This window comes from Erythrolamprus reginae, chromosome 1 (assembly GCF_031021105.1).
Source record: "Erythrolamprus reginae isolate rEryReg1 chromosome 1, rEryReg1.hap1, whole genome shotgun sequence".
Classification (NCBI taxonomy): Eukaryota; Metazoa; Chordata; class Lepidosauria; order Squamata; family Dipsadidae; genus Erythrolamprus; species Erythrolamprus reginae.
In genome coordinates, this window is record NC_091950.1 from 372,544,300 (window position 1) to 372,563,854 (window position 19,555).

Consider the following 19,555-nt stretch of genomic DNA (forward strand, 5'->3'; position numbering starts at 1 on the left):
AGGAGGCCCTGAAGGATGCAAAGGTTTTAGAAAGCTCCTGAAATAGCACAAGCAGAGAAAGAAGTCAAGATTGTAACCAAATCTTAAATCAACAGACGTACAAAGGTCAGTTAGACCAGACGATGCGGCCCAATATTTTTGCCAGAAGAGCAGGGACATATATAATAGGGAGGAAAATTATTCTTTAAAGCTGCACAGCCTATGTAAATTTCCAAAGTTGCCTGAAAAAAATCAGCAAAATCATTGTGATCCAGCTAAAGCCATTGCTGCAGTGCCTGGATTGTAGCCTGTGAGTTAAACAATAGATATAGAGTATCAGGACTGCTTTAAATTAGAATGCACAAATTTTGCCTGGGTCTATGTGGTAGTTTAACAAAGAGCATTAAATCTGATTCACTAGGCATTTTGTTTGTTCCCATAATCTAGATATATTGGCAAATCTGTACAAAACCATACTGACATTAAGCAAAATATGATAGTGTAATGTGGTGTGTATCACAAATGTACACATATACCCTTCTTTTTAAAATTTAAAATCTTTCTGAATTTCATGGATTATAACTCTGAGATTTCCTAGCTAAGAACATTTTGAGAATGCCTCTAGGAGCAGAATGTTGCAATGGTGGCTACTATTAACAATGACCACCTGATGTCCTCAGAATGAAAAGCAATATGTCCAGAGGCGGGTTCCTTCCAGTTCAGACTGGTTTGGCCAAACCGGTAGCGATCTGCTGATGATGTCATGAAGGCATCATGGAACCAGCTTGGTCAGTGCTGATCCATGGGTATCACTATCTTATCTTATTTTATTTTATTATTTTATTTATTTTATTTTATTTTATTTATTTTATTTTATTTTATTTTACTTTACTTTATTGTTTTGTTTTGTTTTATTATTTTATTTTATTTTATTTTACTTTATTTTACTTTTTAATTTTATTCTGAGCATGTGCAGAAGCCGAGTTTCTGACACTGTGCATGTAGTTGCCATCTTTTTTTTTAGTTTTTCAAAAAATTTGATTTTTCGGCACTGCATATGCATGCACGCCTCTCCTAAATATGTCTCTGAATACTAGTTTTTGAAGCTCTTACCCACATGACCTATGTATTTCTTAGGAGAATCATCGTTGTTAGCTACTATGGAATATTGGACAACCGATCTTTTTTATCAGATCCAACAGATTTCTTCCTTTAAAAAAAAAGAAAAGACAACAACAATCCAAACCCTCATTACAAGTTAGGTCACTTGTCTTTTTGCAACTGCTGTAGAGGAAGGAATTCAAGGCGTGATGTGATAAATTAAAAGCAAGCATTGTAATCCAAAATTGAGATGCATGTCTGATTTTAAAAATGAATTGATAAAATCCATCTCAGCATTAATCAGAGGGATCCTAATATGGAAGCTGTATCTAGATTTTTAAAAAAAACAAAACTTGTACTGTATTGAGATTCTTCTGTGGTTTAAAGTCTAATCACCAATAAGTCTAATTATTACTATCTTGCAGTGAACTTTGCAAACAATCTACTTTCCACCCACAGTCTGACGGAGGAATACAAACATTTTAATTATCTGATTATTTAGACCCTGCACAATAGAGTATACTCTATTGTTATTCTAATATATAACTCATACTGTATATGATTGTCTTTCACTCATTCTAGTATCAGACAAGATCCTATGCCCATACAGTATATGTATGTTGATCAGCCCAGTTGGAATTCAGTATCAAAGATACTTCCTTGAGTTGATTTAAACATCGAGTTGATTTAAACATAAATAATTTTTTTGTGTTTTAAAAACATTTCCTTTATTCCTGAGGCTCAGGCAGTGCATGTCATGGATTATATAGCTGGAAATAAGTTCCCTCTCACACAATAAAAAAAGAAGGATAATGAATTCTAAAACTGCAGACTACCATCACTAAAAGAAAAAAAAAGATCTTCAGAATGGAGCGAGCCTTCAAAACATTCCAATGAATGCTGAACAAATTGAATATGTAGAAGATTTGGAAGGGGGGAAAGAGCAGGTTTATGATATACTGTAATGTGAACTAAATAACTGAGGAAGTAGGAAAGAATTAAATTTCAGAATGGTATCGTTCACCCTTAATTTTTTTCTGGCGCATCACCTATCTATTATCATATATGTGATCGTTTCAAGGATAGGCACAAGAGCCTGGGTGGTGCAGTGGTTAGAGTGCAGTACTGCAAGTTACTTCTGCTGATCACTGGCTGCGAGCAGTTAGGCAGATCAAATCTCAGTAAGCTCAAAGTTGACTCAACCTTCCATCCTTCCAAGGTCGGTAAAATGAGGACCCAAATTGTTGGTAGCAATATGCTTACTTTCTGTAAACTGCTTAGAGAGGGCTATAAAGCATTGTGAAGTGATATACAGTGCTCCCTCGATTTTCGCGGGGGATGCGTTCCGAGACCGCCCGCGAAATTCGAATTTCCGTGAAGTAGAGATGCGGAAATAAATACACTATTTTTGGCTATGAGCAGTATCACAAGCCTTCCCTTAACACTTTAAACCCCTAAAGTGCAATTTCCCATTCCCTTAGCAACCATTTAGATCATTACTCACCATGTTTATTTATTAAAGTTTATTAAAAAAATATTTATTAAAGTTGGATGAAAGTTTGGCGATGACATATGACATCATCGGGTGGGAAAAACCGTGGTATAGGGAAAAAACCCGCAAAGTATTTTTTAATTAATATTTTTGAAAAACCGTGGTATAGACTTTTTGCGAAGTTCGAACCCGTGAAAATCGAGGGAACACTGTATATTGTAAGTCTATATGCTATTGCTATTGCCAATTTCTTTCTCCATAGAGACCAGCTACTGTGGCCTAGAGGTAGAGTTCTTGCCTCACAATCAGGAAGTTGTGAGTTCAATCTTAGGTAGAGGCAGATGTAAGGATCTCCTGCTTGGGCAGGGGGTTGGACTAGATGACCTGCAAAGTCCCTTCCAACTCTGTTAATTCCCTGGTAATCTCTTTTATTCTGCAGTGTGTTTTTGAGGATGCGTTCATTTTAGTCTCAGCCCATGATTGAGACAGTTTTGACTTGATTTTGGGTTTAAAAGCAGGGGTCCCCAAACTTGGCAACTTTAAGACTTGTGGACTTCAACTCCCATGCTGGCTGGAGAATTCTGGGAGTTGAAGTTCTCAAGTCTTAAACTTGCCAAGTTTGAAGACCTCTGATTTAAAGTAACCTTTTGCCCCATAACCAGTGGAAATTTAGAGGAAAGAGCCATCTGCTGAGCTTTCTTGCCCATGTTGCTGGGTGGCAGAATAGAATAGAATAGAGTAGAATTTTTATTGGCCAAGTGTGATTGGACACACAAGGAATTTGTCTTGGTGCATATGCTCTCGGCGTCCATAAAATAAGATATACATTTGTCAAGAATCATGTGGTACAACACTTAATGATTGTCATAGGGGTCAAATAAGCAACAAAGAAGCAATATTAATAAAAATCTTAGGATATAAGCAACAAGTTACAGTCATACAGTCAACATGGGAGGAAATGGGTGAAAGGAATGATGAGAAAAACTAGTAGAATAGAAGTGCAGATTTAGTAGAAAGTCTAACAGATATACCAAGAGGGAGCAAGATGAATCCTGCATCAGTTGGTTTTCTGGGACTGCCTTGAACCCCACATTTTCTACCTTTCTGGAGGATGAGCAGACAGGACATGCACTGGCTGCTTGGTACCTGCAAGATAAAAGAGATGCACAACATAGGGTTTCAAAACAAGCTGGTGTAGACCAGTGTTTCCCAACCTTGGCAACTTGAAGATATTTGGACTTCAACTCCCAGAATTCCCCAGCCAGCGAATGCTGGCTGGGGAATTCTGGGAGTTGAAGTCCAAATATCTTCAAGTTGCCAAGGTCGGGAAACACTGGTGTAGACAATGGACTGCAGGGTTGCCCAGTAAACACCGATTTAACCGGTATCTCCCATCCACTGTATGTATCAGCTGATGAGTGCTTCCTCTGAATCAGTGGTGGGCTGCTGCCGGAACGGCTAATTGTGCGCAGCTCTGCGGCTCTGGAGCACAAGTGTAGGATCAAGCGCAATTTTGCTTATTGCACCTGTGCAGGTAGCAAAATCTTGCACAGGTACATGCGTGCAAGTGCGTTTCGGCAGTGCAGGAAGCAAAGTTGTGGTCAATCCTTCATTCACATTCCAGAGCCATGGGCCTGCGCACAATTAGTTGTTCTGGCAGCAGCCCACCACTGCTCTGAATATGAGACAGCTAACCCATGTTGTAGAAAAGAATGATACCGTGAAGCAGCTTCGCCAGCCTCCTGCGCCTTGTTTGGGCCAGCAGAGTGCTGCAGGAGGTGTCTGTCCCATCTAAACCCCGCTCTCCCACTGGCCTGCGGAGAACTACAAGACTGATCCGACCCTCAGAGAAATCTAATTTGACATCCCTGGTATATAGCCTGACCATCATGGCCTGGTTCTCTTTTACTGCTAACTTCTTCCAAACATAATTGCTTTCTCCAATGAATTCCCCAACATGACATGGCCAAAGCAAATGAGATGCAGTTTTGTGATTTTGCCTTTTCGTGACATGTCTGATGTTATGTGCTCCAGTACTTGCTTGTTAGCTATCCAAGGAATATGCAGCACTAGCCTTCTCCAGCACCAGAGCTTAAAACAAGTTGGTTTTAGTTCTGCCGGGCTCTCTGGTAGGAGCCTCCCGAAAATTCAAGGGTACAAATTTCAGACACGCACATGTTTGAAAATTCAAAACAATGTTCTTTATCCCAAAATTCAAAATAAACTAAGCACTCTTTTTGTATTGTAAAGAGCACTCATCCCAAAACAACCGAGTAGTCTGTACAATTTCCCTTAAGCAGTCATTAAGTACTTAGCTAGCAGCTGTGAAGAAACGTCACACCCCTTCTTCTTCCAACAAAGTGAGACACACACACACGTTGCTGTACTTTGTTTTCAAAGGTGTGAAAAATCAACAAGCAAAGTCCAGAAACCAGCAACCCAGGATTCCTGACGAACTGCGATCAGATACTCTTCTACAACGGCCAAACCCACATGCTGCTATTTATAGTAGCAGCCCTAATTACTGGAGCCCTACCCAAACACAGGTGGCCGCTCCTATCTCCTGCAATATGTCCTTACTTGGTCTCTTCTACGCATAATTCTGCGCTTGCGTGGATCCAAAACGTCTTCATCCGAATCAATGGAAGATAAGGGAGATTGACTGCCTGGGCTGTGTGCCAAGCCCCCCTCTGCCGAGTCACTCCCACCTTCTTCTTTGTCTGAGGAAACTAAACTCTGAACTGACTCTGTCAGCAATAACACAGGCCTGTGACATGTTGAAGTTTCCCCTGCATCCACCTCCACATTCCCTGGGGCAGGAGCTGGGCCAGAGCCAACCACAACAGTTTTATTTCTATCTTGCTTTTTGTGGACCTTAAAAAAGCAAGATGAGAAAACTATCAATAATGCATGGTAATGTCAGGATTAGTAGATGATTTCCTACTGCTGGGACTATTAAGAAAGTGGAAAGATATAACATTTTGGTTTATGTTTACGATAGACACACTATAGGGATTTAGTCAGAAATTCCAGGTAAATCTCAGTACTCATTTGAGAATCATTAAGTATGTTAAGTAAATTAAATGACCGGGTATATAAATGCAGTTATTGGTCTGTTTATCTACTGATCCCAACTCTCCAGATGCTTACAAGTTCAAGGGCACAAATAAGGGACTGCTATCCTTCTTGGGGATGTGAATTGTGACTGTCTGATTTTGAAGCATGGAAAGCAGCCTAGGCAAGCAGATGGCATTCATAACTGGATAATATGAAACAATGATCTGATTTCAACCCTTTCAAGACTAAGAAGTACCACATGGCACATAATTTATTAATTCCTCTCCTGCATAGAGACAGCAAAGCATTGCCTGGACCCTTTTAGAGGAGGAAAAACATTTTAAGGATCACTGTGAAAAATATTCTCCAGATCTTATGAACAAAATCATTAAGAGCTACTGGATTTCAATTGGTTAAGTCCTATTGAGTTGTCCATAGTAGAGTCTCGCTTGATTACTTGTAATCTCAGAATTGTTAGGGTCATCATCTGGAGGTAGCACTTGGGTTGGCCTGATGGTAAACTCTTTCCCCATGTGAAAATGGAAGTAGTTTAACTTGCCTTGTTAGAAGCAACACAATATCTCAAGAAGATATTGACCAGTATGTTTTGACCAGTTTCCAACCTCTCCATTTCAAATTAGGATTCAGGCCTGAGTACAATGTCAAATCAGCATTAATTGTACTTGACCTTTGCTAGGACCCGGCTAGATGTGGTGTGATTGCCCTGGTTGTACTTGATAATTTAGTAGCTGTTAATGCCATTGATCCTGCTATCCTTTTGAGCAAACTGGGAGTTGGGGGATGCTGGTTCTCTTTCATCAGGATTGGTTTTCAATGGTGTTGGGGAGGAGACCTTGAGCTCAAGGGCCATTTCTTTGTGGGTTTCTTGTTGCTTAAAGTTCCCTCCAATATGATTAATATCTATGGTATGTAAGATTGGTAGACAAGGCTATTTGACAGCATTCATTCATTCATTCATTCATTCATTCATTCATTCATTCATTCATTCATTCAATTTTTTATGCCGCCCTTCTCGTTAGATTCAGGGCAGCTTACAATAGGTTAGTAATAGCACATATTTGCCCCCACAATCCGGGTCCTCATTTTACCCACCTCGGAAGGATGGAAGGCTGAGTCAACCTTGAGCCGGTGATGAGATTTGAACCGCTGACCTGCAGATCTACAGTCAGCTTTAGTGGCCTGCAGCACTGCACTCTACCTGCTGTGCCACCTTGGCTCTTATTCAAGCCTCCTCAATATGCAGATGATACACAACTGTATATCTCAAGACCAGGTTGAAGAGGTGAAATTGTCAAGTCCCTTTCTCTGTCCTTGGAGGTTCTTTGGGTCTGGATGGGAAGAACAGACTTGGGCTCAACACTAGCAAGACTGACTAGAAAAAATCCTGTTGTCAGTTAGAGTTTTCCTGGATCAACTGGAGGTGTGGCCAGGATGGTATTTGCATAAATACATTTGGTCTATCAATTATGCTCTTTTTCTTGGATTGAGAGGCCTTTCTTATAGTTACTCATGGCTTAACCATTGTTTGAATTATTGCAATGTACTGAACTGTTCTTGAAGACAAGTTAAAAGCTGCATGCCATCTAAAGTGCAGTGATATGAGTAGTTTTGGATATACCTTAGTTTACCCATGCAATACTTCTACTTCATGAGTTGCAATGGTTACCATTTCATTCCAAGTGTAGTTCAAGGTGGTAGTATTTATCTATAAAGCAATGTATGGCTGGGGATCAGACTAGCTATGGCACTGCCTTTTTCCAGTGGCTTATGGCCAGTAAGTAAGATCTAGCAGGATTACTGTGGACCAGATCCAAACTTTGAAGCGATACTGTTTTGTAAGATCCAAGAGACATATATTTTTTGTAAATTCCCCTGTTATTTTAAATAGCAGCTGTCCTTCAATCCATACAGCTCTTTCCCTAATGACTTTCAGCTTTTCTGGGAAAGAGTGATTTATAACCTCCATGGAGATTGCTTTTTAAATGCTAATTTTGTTCCTTGACATGGTCCCCTGTATCTGTTTCATACATTGTTATAGTTCTGCTTATAATTCTTATTTTCTTTTTTAGCCTTACAGTTGCTTTGGTGATTGAATGGCTAACAAACAAACAAACAAGCATTATAAAAGCAGTAATTTTGCTTGTTTAGAATAAATAGTGTTTGTTATGACATACTGATAAGCTCCGAGGAGATCATTTATGACATTTACTGGAACATAGTACAAATTTTTGTTATTCACTGATACACAGTATAAATCTCCAAGAGTCTGCTTGTTTTTCCTTTTTTTGAACTGGGTAAGATAGGACCCTATTTCATATGTGGTCCTTTGTGCTAAGTAATCTTTTGCCATAAAGTTCACAGTGACATCTTTTTTGTGCTTCTCTGTCAAGCATTTTAAAGATAGAAACATAGAAACATAGAAGTCTGATGGCAGAAAAAAACCTCATGGTCCATCTAGTCTGCCCTTATACTATTTTCTGTATTTTATCTTAGGATGGATATATGTTTGTCCCAGGCATGTTTAAATTCAGTTACTGTGGATTTATCTACCACGTCTGCTGGAAGTTTGTTCCAAGGATCTACTACTCTTTCAGTAAAATAATATTTTCTCATGTTGCTTTTGATCTTTCCCCCAACTAACTTCAGATTATGTCCCCTTGTTCTTGTGTTCACTTTCCTATTAAAAACATTTCCCTCCTGGACCTTATTTAACCCTTTAACATAGTTAAATGTTTCAATCATGTTCCCCCTTTTCCTTCTGTCCTCCAGACTATACAGATTGAGTTCATTAAGTCTTTCCTGATACGTTTTATGCTTAAGACCTTCCACCATTCTTGTAGCCCGTCTTTGGACCCGTTCAATTTTGTCAATATCTTTTTGTAGGTGAGGTCTCCAGAACTGAACACAGTATTCCAAATGTGGTCTCACCAGCGCTCTATATAGCGGGATCACAATCTCCCTCTTCCTGCTTGTTATACCTCTAGCTATGCAGCCAAGCATCCTACTTGCTTTCCCTACCGCCTGGCTGCACTGTTCACCCATTTTGAGACTGTCAGAAATCACTACCCCTAAATCCTTTTCTTCTGAAGTTTTTGCTAACACAGAACTGCCAATTGTCCAGTTCTTTTACTTGCTGCTTTATGACTCCATCCTCTCATATCTAGTATTGAGATGTCAATACTACAAATTCATAGCTACAAATGAAAGAAGATTTCCTACTATAGAACCAAAAAAATGGCAGGCTTGTGTTGCATCCAGCACGAGAGGAACCGGTCTGAATATTGTACTTAGCTTGAAAAGGCAGCTGTGTGGGTATGTTTATGTTTTGTGTAGGTATTGTACGTTACTTGGAGGATGTGTAAGTAGACCACTGAGGTATCGTCAGGGTCTGTTCAACAAGCTTATATGGCAGTGCTGCAATGGTGCAATTAAACCTTAAACTGTTTCTTATCTTCTCTGTACAATTCACATTAAAAAAAAACACCACCAAGTGGAGCTTTGATTGCACCATCACAGCCACCATCTTGACTTATTAACCATTTGTTTAGGCAAGAAAAACAAAATGCACAGATACAGTATATGTGATACTTTGCTCAACAGTAGTAACTGTGAGAGGGATCTTGGAGTCCTAGTGGACAATCATTTAAACATGAGCCAGCAGTGTGCAGCAGCTGCCAGAAAAGCCAACACAATTCTAGGCTGCATAAACAGAGGGATAGAATCAAGATCACATGTATTAAAGTGTTAATACCAATTGATAAAGCCTTGGTAAGGCCATAATTGGGATACTGCATTCAGTTTTGGTCATCCCGATGGAAAAAGAGTTGAGACTCTAGAAAGAGTGCAGAGAAGAACAACAAAGATGATTAGGGGACTGGAGGCTAAAACATATGAAGAACGGTTGCAGGAACTAGGTATGTCTACTTTAATTAAAAGAAGGGCCAGGGGAGACAGGATAACAGTGTTCCAATATCTCAGGGGTTGCCACAAAGAAGAGGGAGTCACACTATTCTCCGAAGCACCGGAGAGCAGAACAAAAGTCAATGGGTGGAAACTAATTAAGAAGACAAACAATTTAGAACTAAGGAGAAGTTTCCTCACAATTAATTAATCAGTGGAACAACTTGCCTCCAGAAGTTGTGAATGCTCCAACGCTGGAAGTCTTAAATTCTGTTCTGTTGTGGCCACAGCTGTGGATTGCGTTTCTCTTTCTTCAGTGTTTAGCCCAGTGTCTTGAGGCTCAGGACACTGTTTCTAAACCTTGGTAACTTCAAGATGCGTGGACTTTAACTCCCAGAATTTCCCCAGCAGCACGTTGGATGAGGAATTCTGGTAATTGAAATCCACATATCTTAAAGTTACCATGGTTGAGAAATATTGGTCTACGATGCAAATACCACTTTATTTTTTAGCGCTTCAGTGTTTCATTCTCAATAGAGCAAGTTGCTAAGGGAGAAACCTGTTAAGTGAATTTGGCCCCATTTTATGACTTTTCTTGCTACTTTATTTATTTATTTATTTATTTATTTATTTATTTATTTATTTATTTATTTATTTATTTATTTATTTATTTATTTATTTATTTATTTATTTATTTATTTATTTATTTATTTATTTATTTATTTATTTATTTATTTATTTATTTATTTATTTATTTATTTATTTATTTATTTATTATTTAGATTTGTATGCCGCCCCTCTCCGCAGACTCAGGGCGGCTCACAGCAAGATACAGCAATTCATGACAAATCCAAATATAATTTAAAATATTTTAAAAGATTTAAAAAGAACCCTATTTTACTAACACACACACAAACATACCATGCATAAATTGTACATGCCTGGGGGAGGTGTTTCAGTTCCCCTATGCCTGATGGCAAAGGTGGGTTTTAAGGAGTTTACGGAAGGCAGGGAGAGTAGGGGCAGTTCTAATCTCTGGGGGGAGTTGGTTCCAGAGAGTCGGGGCCGCCACAGAGAAGGCTCTTCCCCTGGGCCCCGCCAACCGACATTGTTTAGTTGACGGGACCCGGAGAAGGCCCACTCTGTGGGACCTAATCGGTCGCTGGATTCGTGCGGCAGAAGGCGGTCTCGGAGATATTCTGGTCCAGTGCCATGAAGGGCTTTAAAGGTCATAACCAACACTTTGAATTGTGACCGGAAATTGACTGGTTAGTTAAACGAATCACTGCAGTTGTTAAATTAGTGACATGATTGTTAAGTGAATCTGGTTTCCTTAATGACTTTGCTTGTCAGAAGGTTGCAAAAGGTGAGCGCATGACCTCAGTTCACTGCAACCATCATAAATGTGAGTCTGTTGTGAAGCATCCAGTGAAGGGCTACCAAATTTTTTACTACCACACTGTGGGCGTGGCTTATGCAGGATGCCCTGCATTTTCTTTCAACACCTTTCAGTGCAAATTGGGTGATCTGGGGTGGAGCTCCATGTTTGCTACCCCGCTGTGTTGGGCCCCCACTCCTGGAAGCATCCAAATCTAAATCACATGACCATGAGGATGCTTCAGTGGCCATAAGTGTGAAAAACAGTTATAAGTCACATTTTCATTTTGCCGCTGTAACTTCAAATGGTCACTAAGCGGACTATTGTAAGTCGAGGACTATCTATATTTACATTTGTACATAAACCAATATTGCAGAAATCCTACCTATTGCCAATGCTTTTCCATACAACTGAAGGTCTTTCTTTATTGGGGCCTGTAAAACAGATCTGATAATGGAATACAGAGTTACCACTGAATAGATGTATTCTGTCGGGCTCTCTGGTAGACTCCTCCCAAAAATTCACAGGTACAAATTTCAGACACACACACGTTTGAAAATTCAAAACAATGTTCTTTATAATGAAAATTCACTTAACCTAAGCCCTCTTTTGGTATAGGAAAGAGCACTCGTCTCCAAACAAACTGGTAATTTTTACAAGTCCCTTATAAGTTCTGAGATACTTAGCTTGCAGCTGTGAGGCAATTCACAGTCCTTCTTCTTTCACAAAGTGAAACACACTTTGCTCTGGTTTAATTTCAAAGCGGGAAAAATCAGCACACAAAAGGTCAAAGTCAGTAAAGCAGTCACGAAACACAATGATCAGATAATCCTCCACAATGGCCAAACCCACAGGCTGCTATTTATAACAGGCTGCTATTTATAAACAGCCCCACCCAACCACAGGTGGCCTCATTTTCTTTGATAATAATCTCTCAGTTGTTGTTGCCTATGCATTGCTCTCCGCATGGGTGGCTGTATCATTAACTCTTGTTCTGAATCCAAGGAGGAGCTAGATAATTGATCTCCTTCTGAGCTGTCTGCCACACTCTCCTCCTCCCTGTCACTCATATCTTCTTGGTCAGAGGAGCCTTCATCAGCAGATTCCACCGGGGGGGGGGGGGAAACAGGCCTTCAACATGTGGATGTCTCCCCCACATCCACAGTCCTTGGGGCAGGAGCTGGGCCAGAGCTAACCACAACAAGATGTAGAAAACTCGCTTCATGCTTTTTAAAAACCATGCTTGATCTGAATGCCCACTATTCTGTGGGAGTTAGGAGGCAAGGAGACTTCAAAAACAAAAGATGTGCTTTGGGAGCTAATCTAAATCTCAATATTCAGGTAACAAGAACCACGTCCTCTAGAAGGAGAAGCATTTGGCATAAATAACCTTGGTGCATCTTATGGGAGCAATGTCTAACCATCTTTATCATTTCCCTCTTTCGTTTCTCCTTCCTCCCTTGTCCAGTCTGCTCACGCTGTCTCGGTGCTCAGGGAATGTGCAAAGCTACGTCCTTTGGATCCCACCGTCCCTCTCCTGGCCGTCAAGGTCTGCATCGGACCTCTGCACTGGGTAAGCAGGCTGGCGCAGTGCTTCTTACATAATGCATTAGGTGCTGCATTAACAGCCACACTCAAATGTGGTTTAAAGAGAGGATGAGACAGAAAGAAGGCGAAGGGGTAAACCAGGAACATCTGCACTGCTTATATGGCACTGCTTATTGAAAGGAGTCTCTGACAACATGTGCTTCTCTGTTATTTTGTAGTGGGGAGAGGTTAAAATAAAGAGGTTAACCAAAGACTTCCCATAAAGCAGAGTCTGGATTGCTTCTTCAAACTGATTTCCCCAATGAAATAATGAATTATCTCTTAATTACTACACCAGTAGTGTGCGGTCCATGTGTGTTGACTTAGAAAGAAATTGCACACAATGCAATGGGATTCCCCCCCCCCCCCTTCAATTAAATACAGTACCGATATGACTGCTGTCTGGAGAAAACCGATTTTATTCCTACCAGCAGATGGCTCTTTTTAAAAATTTCAGTAAGCGATGTTTATATATAACATAGTTTAAAATGATTGACCTTCTAACACTTAGTTAGCTGAGAGTATTGGAAGTGGAAAACAGAAAAAAAGAGGGTCTATCAATATTAATTACAGGTGGCTCATTTCTTTAATGGAATTTTCTTGTTGTGAAGACAGGTTCATGTTACCGGTGACGTTATTATTACTGCGCTTTTCAATCTCATTAATAGGTAGCACTAGTCATAATAAGAGGCTAAGTGGGAGAAATTGTTGCCTGTGCGAGTTTGTTACCAAAAGTTCTGCAACCTCACCCATCTGCTCCAACAGGAGGAGCAGTAAAAAGTTGTTGGAAACATTAAATGAAATCGGAAGAATAACCTGCCGAGGAGGAAAATAGATAATTCCTAAATACTTGAGGTTGATTAGTTCATGTTTGTTTGAAAATGGTTCACTTTTCATATAAGAAGCTTCTTCAGTGTTGAACTAAAGAAGCGTCTTGAATGAGAAGTGAAATGTTTCAAGGGAAAAAAACCCAAACGGTGCGGTTGCCTTTTGGAAAAAGTACCTTCGGGACAACCATGATGAGCTGGATGTTTGACATATCCAGTGAAAAGACCAACCAATTATTTTTTTTATTTTTTTATTATAAATAGAAAGAGCAACATATTCAATATCCATGTAGACCAGTGTTTCCCAACCTTGGCAACTGGAAGAGATCTGGACTTCAACTCCCAGAATTCCCCAGCCAGCATTCGCTGACTGGGGAATTCTGGGAGTTGAAGTCCAGATCTCTTCAAGTTGCCAAGGTTGCGAAACACTGATGTAGACCACTGATGGATGGTGAACCTTTTTTTCCATGGGTGCCGAAAGAGTGTGGGTGCGTGCTATCGTACATGCATGAGTGCTCACACCCATAATTCAATGCCTGGGGAGGGCAAAAACAGCTTATCCTTCCCCCCTGGAGGCTCTTTAGAGGCCAGAAATGGCCTGTTTCCCAACTTCTGATGGGCCTAGTAGGCTCATGTTTTATTTATTTTATTTATTTAGATTTGTATGCCGCCCCTCTCCGTAGACTCGGGGTGGCTCACAACAGCAATAGAACAATTCATAACAAATCTAATAATTTAAAAACATTTTAAAACCCCCATTATTAATCATACATATATACAAACATACCATACATAAAATTGTATAGGCCCGGGGGAGATATCTCAATTCCCCCATGCCTGGTGGCAAAGGTGGGTTTTAAAGAGTTTACGGAAGGCAAGGAGGGTGGGGGCAGTTCTAATCTCCGGGGGGAGCTGGTTCCAGAGAATCGGGGCTGCCACAGAGAAGGCTCTTCCCCTGGGACCCGCCAAACGCCCTCCCCAGGCTCCAAAGGCTCCCGTGGAGCCCGGGGGAAGGTAAAAATGCCCTCCCTCATCTTCCTGGAGGCTCTCTGGAAGCCAAAAACTCCATCCCAGAGCCTTCGTGTGAGCCAAAAATCAATTGGCCGGCACAAACATGCAGGTTGGAACTGAACTAGGGCAACAGCTCGCCTGCCAGCAGATATGGCTCCACGTGACACCTGTGGCACCTGTGCCATAGGTTCGCCATCACTGATATATTGTGTTGTCTGATTAGGGTTAGGATTAGGGTTAGCGTAGGGCAAATAGCCATGGTTGGAAACTAATCAAAGAGAGAAGCAACCTGGAATTAAGGAGAAACTTTATGACAATGAGGACAATGAACCAATAGATCAGCTTGCTTTCAGAAATCGCGGACACTACATCGCTGGAGGTTTTTAAGAAGAGGCTAGACAGTCACTTATCTGAAATGGTATGGGTTCAGGTACTTGAGCAGGGGACTGGACTAGAAGACCTTCAAGGTCCCTTCCAGATTCTATTCTATTCTATTCTATTCCATTCCATTCCATTTCATTCCATTCCATTCTATTCCACTTTATATTCTGTTCTATTCTATTCTTTCCTATTCATTTTTGCAATGAAACCTGGTCTACTGGTCTTTAAATATCCAGATATGTTTGTTATTTATTTATTTATTCATTCATTCATTCATTCATTATTTATTAGATTTGTATGCCACCCCTCTCCGTAGACTTGGGGCGGCTCACAACAATAACAATAACAATGTAAAAACAATCTAATAATTTTAAAAAAACACTAAAACCCCCATTATTAAAAGCAAACACACACACAAACATTCCATGTATAAACTGTATAGGCCCGGGGGAGATGTGTCAATTCCCCCATGCCTGACGGCAGAGATGGCTGTTAAGAACTTTACGAAAGGCAAGGAGGGTAGGGGCAGTTCTAATCTCCGGGGGGAGCTGGTTCCAAATGGTCGGGGCCGCCACAGAGAAGGCTCTTCTCCTGGGTCCCGCCAAACGACATTGTTTAGTCGACGGGACCCGGAGAAGGCCAACTCTGTGGGACCTAACCGGTTGCTGGGATTCGTGCGGCAGAAGGTGGTCCCGGAGGTATTCTGGTCCGATGCCATGAAGGGCTTTATAGGTCATAACCAACACTTTGAATTGTGACCGGAAATTGAACGGCAACCGATGCAGACTGCAGAGTGTTGGTGTGACATGGGCATATCTTGGAAAGCTCATGATTGCTCTTGCAGCTGCATTCTGCACGATCTGAAGTTTCCGAACACTTTTCAAAGGTAGCCCCACGTAGAGAGCATTACAGTAGTCGAACCTCGAGGTGATGAGGGCATGACTGCAAGAGTATTAGAAGTTTGAAAGGATGTTTAAAAACAATGCGGGGCAGATCTCATTCATACTTAGAAATACATTCCAATGCTCATTTGGGTAAGCGGACCATTTTTATATCAGAGTCTCGTGATCAAGCAGTATGTGAAAGACAATCTCATACAGTATGTGAAAGACAATCTCTCTTTTACACATCTTGCAACCTGCATTACTGTATGACCGCATGGAAATTGTTAGTTGATATTGCTCTGTAATGAAAACCGCACTGCAGTCCAAGTGGTGCCCATAGGAGGGTTGTAATGTGCAGGAGTTCACAGAAGGACCTAATTTGAACCAAGCATGAATATTAAAAGAAAAACTACCGTAATTCTCAATCATCAAGTTTTAAAACATTTAGAACTTTATATTTATATTCATGTTACATTGGAAATTATAAAGTTTGTTTTTATGGTGGGACTTCCGTGGACGAACATCCGGTATGTTTTGGAATTAAAATTACATAAGGCATTACATTTTTAGGTATCTACTGAAGAGTTTCTTAAAGTGTACTGTACATCCAAAAATATCAAGAAAGGCAAGGAGATGCTTTTTTTAAAAAAACCAAAACCTGTGATGGATTCAGGATTTGCTGCTGTATAATATATGAACTGTTCTTTACGAGTCTCTTGGCATGGCAGAGACTGTGGGAGTGGACGAGATTAAAACATCTTTGCTTTTCTATTCCTAAACCTCTAGAATTGTACAGTGAACAGGATTGTTTTCACTTTCTACCTCCTTTTTAAAATCTCCCACCTGATTTATCTAATTTTAAGAAATATTCACGTCCTTTAAATAAAAAAAAAAGATACCATGCTAATGTTCTTGACTGTCACCTATTCTTTCCTTGCAATATGAAATTGCTATTGGTGAAGACTCATACTGTTTGCTTGTTACTTTCAGATGTAGCGAGTAGAGTTTAAAATGCATGGCCTTGTTCTCCTAAAGGAAAAGGGGTGGGTGGGGAAACACAACAGAAAGGAGAAACATGCCAAGATGTGCCAGCTGAACACCAGCTGGGCAGCCTCTTGCCAGGGGACAACACCTGCTGTTCCTATTCCTTGTCAGTGTGCCTGTAGGCTTAGTTCAATCATACATTCAAAAACCCGCAGTAAAATAATATGGTTAGCTGGAAAAAGCCTCCCTCTGTCTCAGGAAAAATAGTTCTCAAGCAGTAGGCTACTAACAAAATGAGGCTGTCACCAAAGATGACACAGCAGTGGGAAAACAAAGATTATTATAGTTTAGAATGGCTGAACATAGTTTGTTGGCATATCTTGCTGTGAGTATGTTTCAGTGCAAATCCTTCAACCCAGGAGAGAGGTGGAACCCTTGTTAATCCTGATAGCTGAGGAATCTTTGGAGTTAGCTGATCTTTTTAGATGCTTTGTTCTTCTCGTCCCAGGATGGTTTTTTTTTTGTAGCTTAGTGTTCTGAAATAATCACACTGTTTGTTGGTCATCCTCTTCTGTTAATGCCACTCTTGATGGTGATGGAAGCAATTCTGCTCTGCCTCCAAACCTTCTGGGAATGCAAGCAATAACCAACTCTGTTTCACAAATGTTTGGTCACAAATGCCACCATATCTTCCTACCACTCATAATGTCCCCCACAAACATAATTGCTCTTCTGTCTCATAGAGAATGTCAAGGAAAAGCTTGGTTAGGAGCCTATGATAGCAAGCATTATTATTTGGGCACATAGCCTATTATTACTTAGAAAATCTGAAAGTGCCATAGCTGTTTCTTTGAAAAAGTGATGCTTAGTAATCCTCTATTATTACAATTATTTCTCATGCTGCAATTGGCGGACACTAACTGAGAGGGGGAAATGGCAATTGAAGTTGTGTCTGCAGAGAGATTTAAGCTTTTAAAATATTTATGTTTGACCTGGTTTCGTTTCAGGTTAACCCTATTAAAAAAAACACCTCTGAGTCACTAATCAAAATCTTTAAGAAGTAGAACCTAACAGGTTGTAATACCTAGTTGGAAACCTACAGGTGGAATTTATCATACTAATCTAAAGACTGGATGAACACAAGGTGATAGTTTTCCATATCTTGTCTTTGCCACCATATTTTGATAAGGCTATCACAATTGACACAGTTAATAATTGATACAATAGGCCTGTTATCTGAGTGCATAATTTTATCACACATTGAAACTACAGAATATTAAGGGCATTCTTTGGGGTCAGCAAGCTGGTGATGACAAAGCTCAATTTTTTTAGTGGACAACAATTTTCTCTGTTTCTGCCACTCACATTCCCATTTCTCCCTCACTTCCTTTGCTTCAGATATCACCTTTCCCTTCTTTGCTGTCTCTTCCCTTCTTCCATTAGGCTACTGGTGCAATATTAGATTTCATCAGTGGTCTCTATGCAATACAATGGTACCTCTACTTAAGAACTTTTCTAGATAAGAACCGGGTGTTCAAAATTTTTTTTGCCTCTTCTTAAGAACCATTTTCTACTTAAGAACCTGAGCCCAGAAACATTTCCCAGGAAATTTGAGAACAGCACGAAGGCTCGACCAGTTTCCTACCATTCCCCCTTTAATCCAGGCCATTTCAGGCTTTCCTGGGCTGCCAGAGGAGCCTTTCGGTGGCGTTCCCCCTCTCGCCCAACTGGGTTTCTCTCTCTGGCAGTGTATGGGAGGCAGCCTCGCGCCGGGTGTATGAGAGGCGTGTTATTTTATTTTATTTTTATTTTTTTTATTTTTTTTTATTTTTTAATTTTTTTTATTATTATTTTTTTATTTATTTATTTATTTTATTTTATTATTTCATTTTATTTTATTATTTTATTGGTTTGGTTTGGTTTGGTTTGGTTGTTTATTTATTTGTCAAACAAGTATAGAATTATAGTTTGTATTAACATAACATAAGTAGAAAGTAGTGATAGGAAGGATAAAAAGACAGTAGGAGAGGGACAGTAGGCAAAATGGTGCACTTATGCATGCCCCTTGCAGACCTCTTAGAAAAGGGGAGAGGTCAACTGTAGATAATGTAAGGTTGACCCACCAGCCTAAAACCATCATCCTGCTATATTGCTTGGTTTTTATAGTTACCTCTATGGAAGTTATGAGGAGGTTGAATGTCACACTATGTGCCTAATGGACTAAGTTCAATAAATCCCAAATAACAGTCTACCCCATTTGCCCATCCCCTTTCTTCTTGTCTCTATTAATTCATTTCTGGGTCTCTCTACCCCCTCAGAGGTTTTATCTGTCTCCTATTCAGTAAACATTTATGTTTCTATTACTGTAGGGTTGGCATGGGTCAAAATCTGTGCCCCAGTAATGAATCTATAGTCAAAAGTTTCTGTCTCTTTGCCATTGCTATTCTCTTATCCTTCACCACAACTTTTGGTCCAAAAATGGACAGGATCAGTAAAGGGCTGCAAAAATTTTTACTACCACACTGTGGCCGTGGCTTATTTTGTGGGTGTGGCTTGCTGGCCATGTGACCAGGTAGGAGTGGCTTGAAGATCATGTGACCGGAGGTGGCTTAAAGGTCATGTGACTGGCTTAAAGATGGCCAACTTTACATCATTCACGTCAAGGATCTGGGTTAGGGTTAGGGTGCCTGGCCTCTCCTTACTTCCAAGAGACACAATTTCCCTATCTATTTACTACTAATGAACATCCAAAATATACTATTTAATTCTATGTGTATATGCCATATGTGTACATACATATTACACACAGGACACAAAAATATACATTATCTAGTGTATAAACTGTATGTGTATGAACACACACACCCGCACGCACAGCTCTTCTAAAATTATACACACCCAACCTCATTTACTGCGATAGGAAAAACATGCCCCAGAGAGGGGCAGCATATAA

General features: G+C 40.2%; 1 protein-coding gene across 2 annotated transcripts in view; it reads left to right on the forward strand.

The window, feature by feature from the left end:
- The window catches only part of TTC7A (tetratricopeptide repeat domain 7A), a 215,511-nt gene that overhangs the window by 64,519 nt on the left and 131,437 nt on the right, over window positions 1-19,555 (forward strand). The window contains exon 11 of one of the 2 annotated variants that reach the window (XM_070734576.1): window positions 12,397-12,501. The exons of the other annotated variant lie outside the window; for it this stretch is intronic. Coding sequence (XP_070590677.1) covers window positions 12,397-12,501 — 105 coding nt within the window. The remainder of the gene's footprint in view (window positions 1-12,396; window positions 12,502-19,555) is intronic. 2 annotated transcript variants of the gene reach the window in all.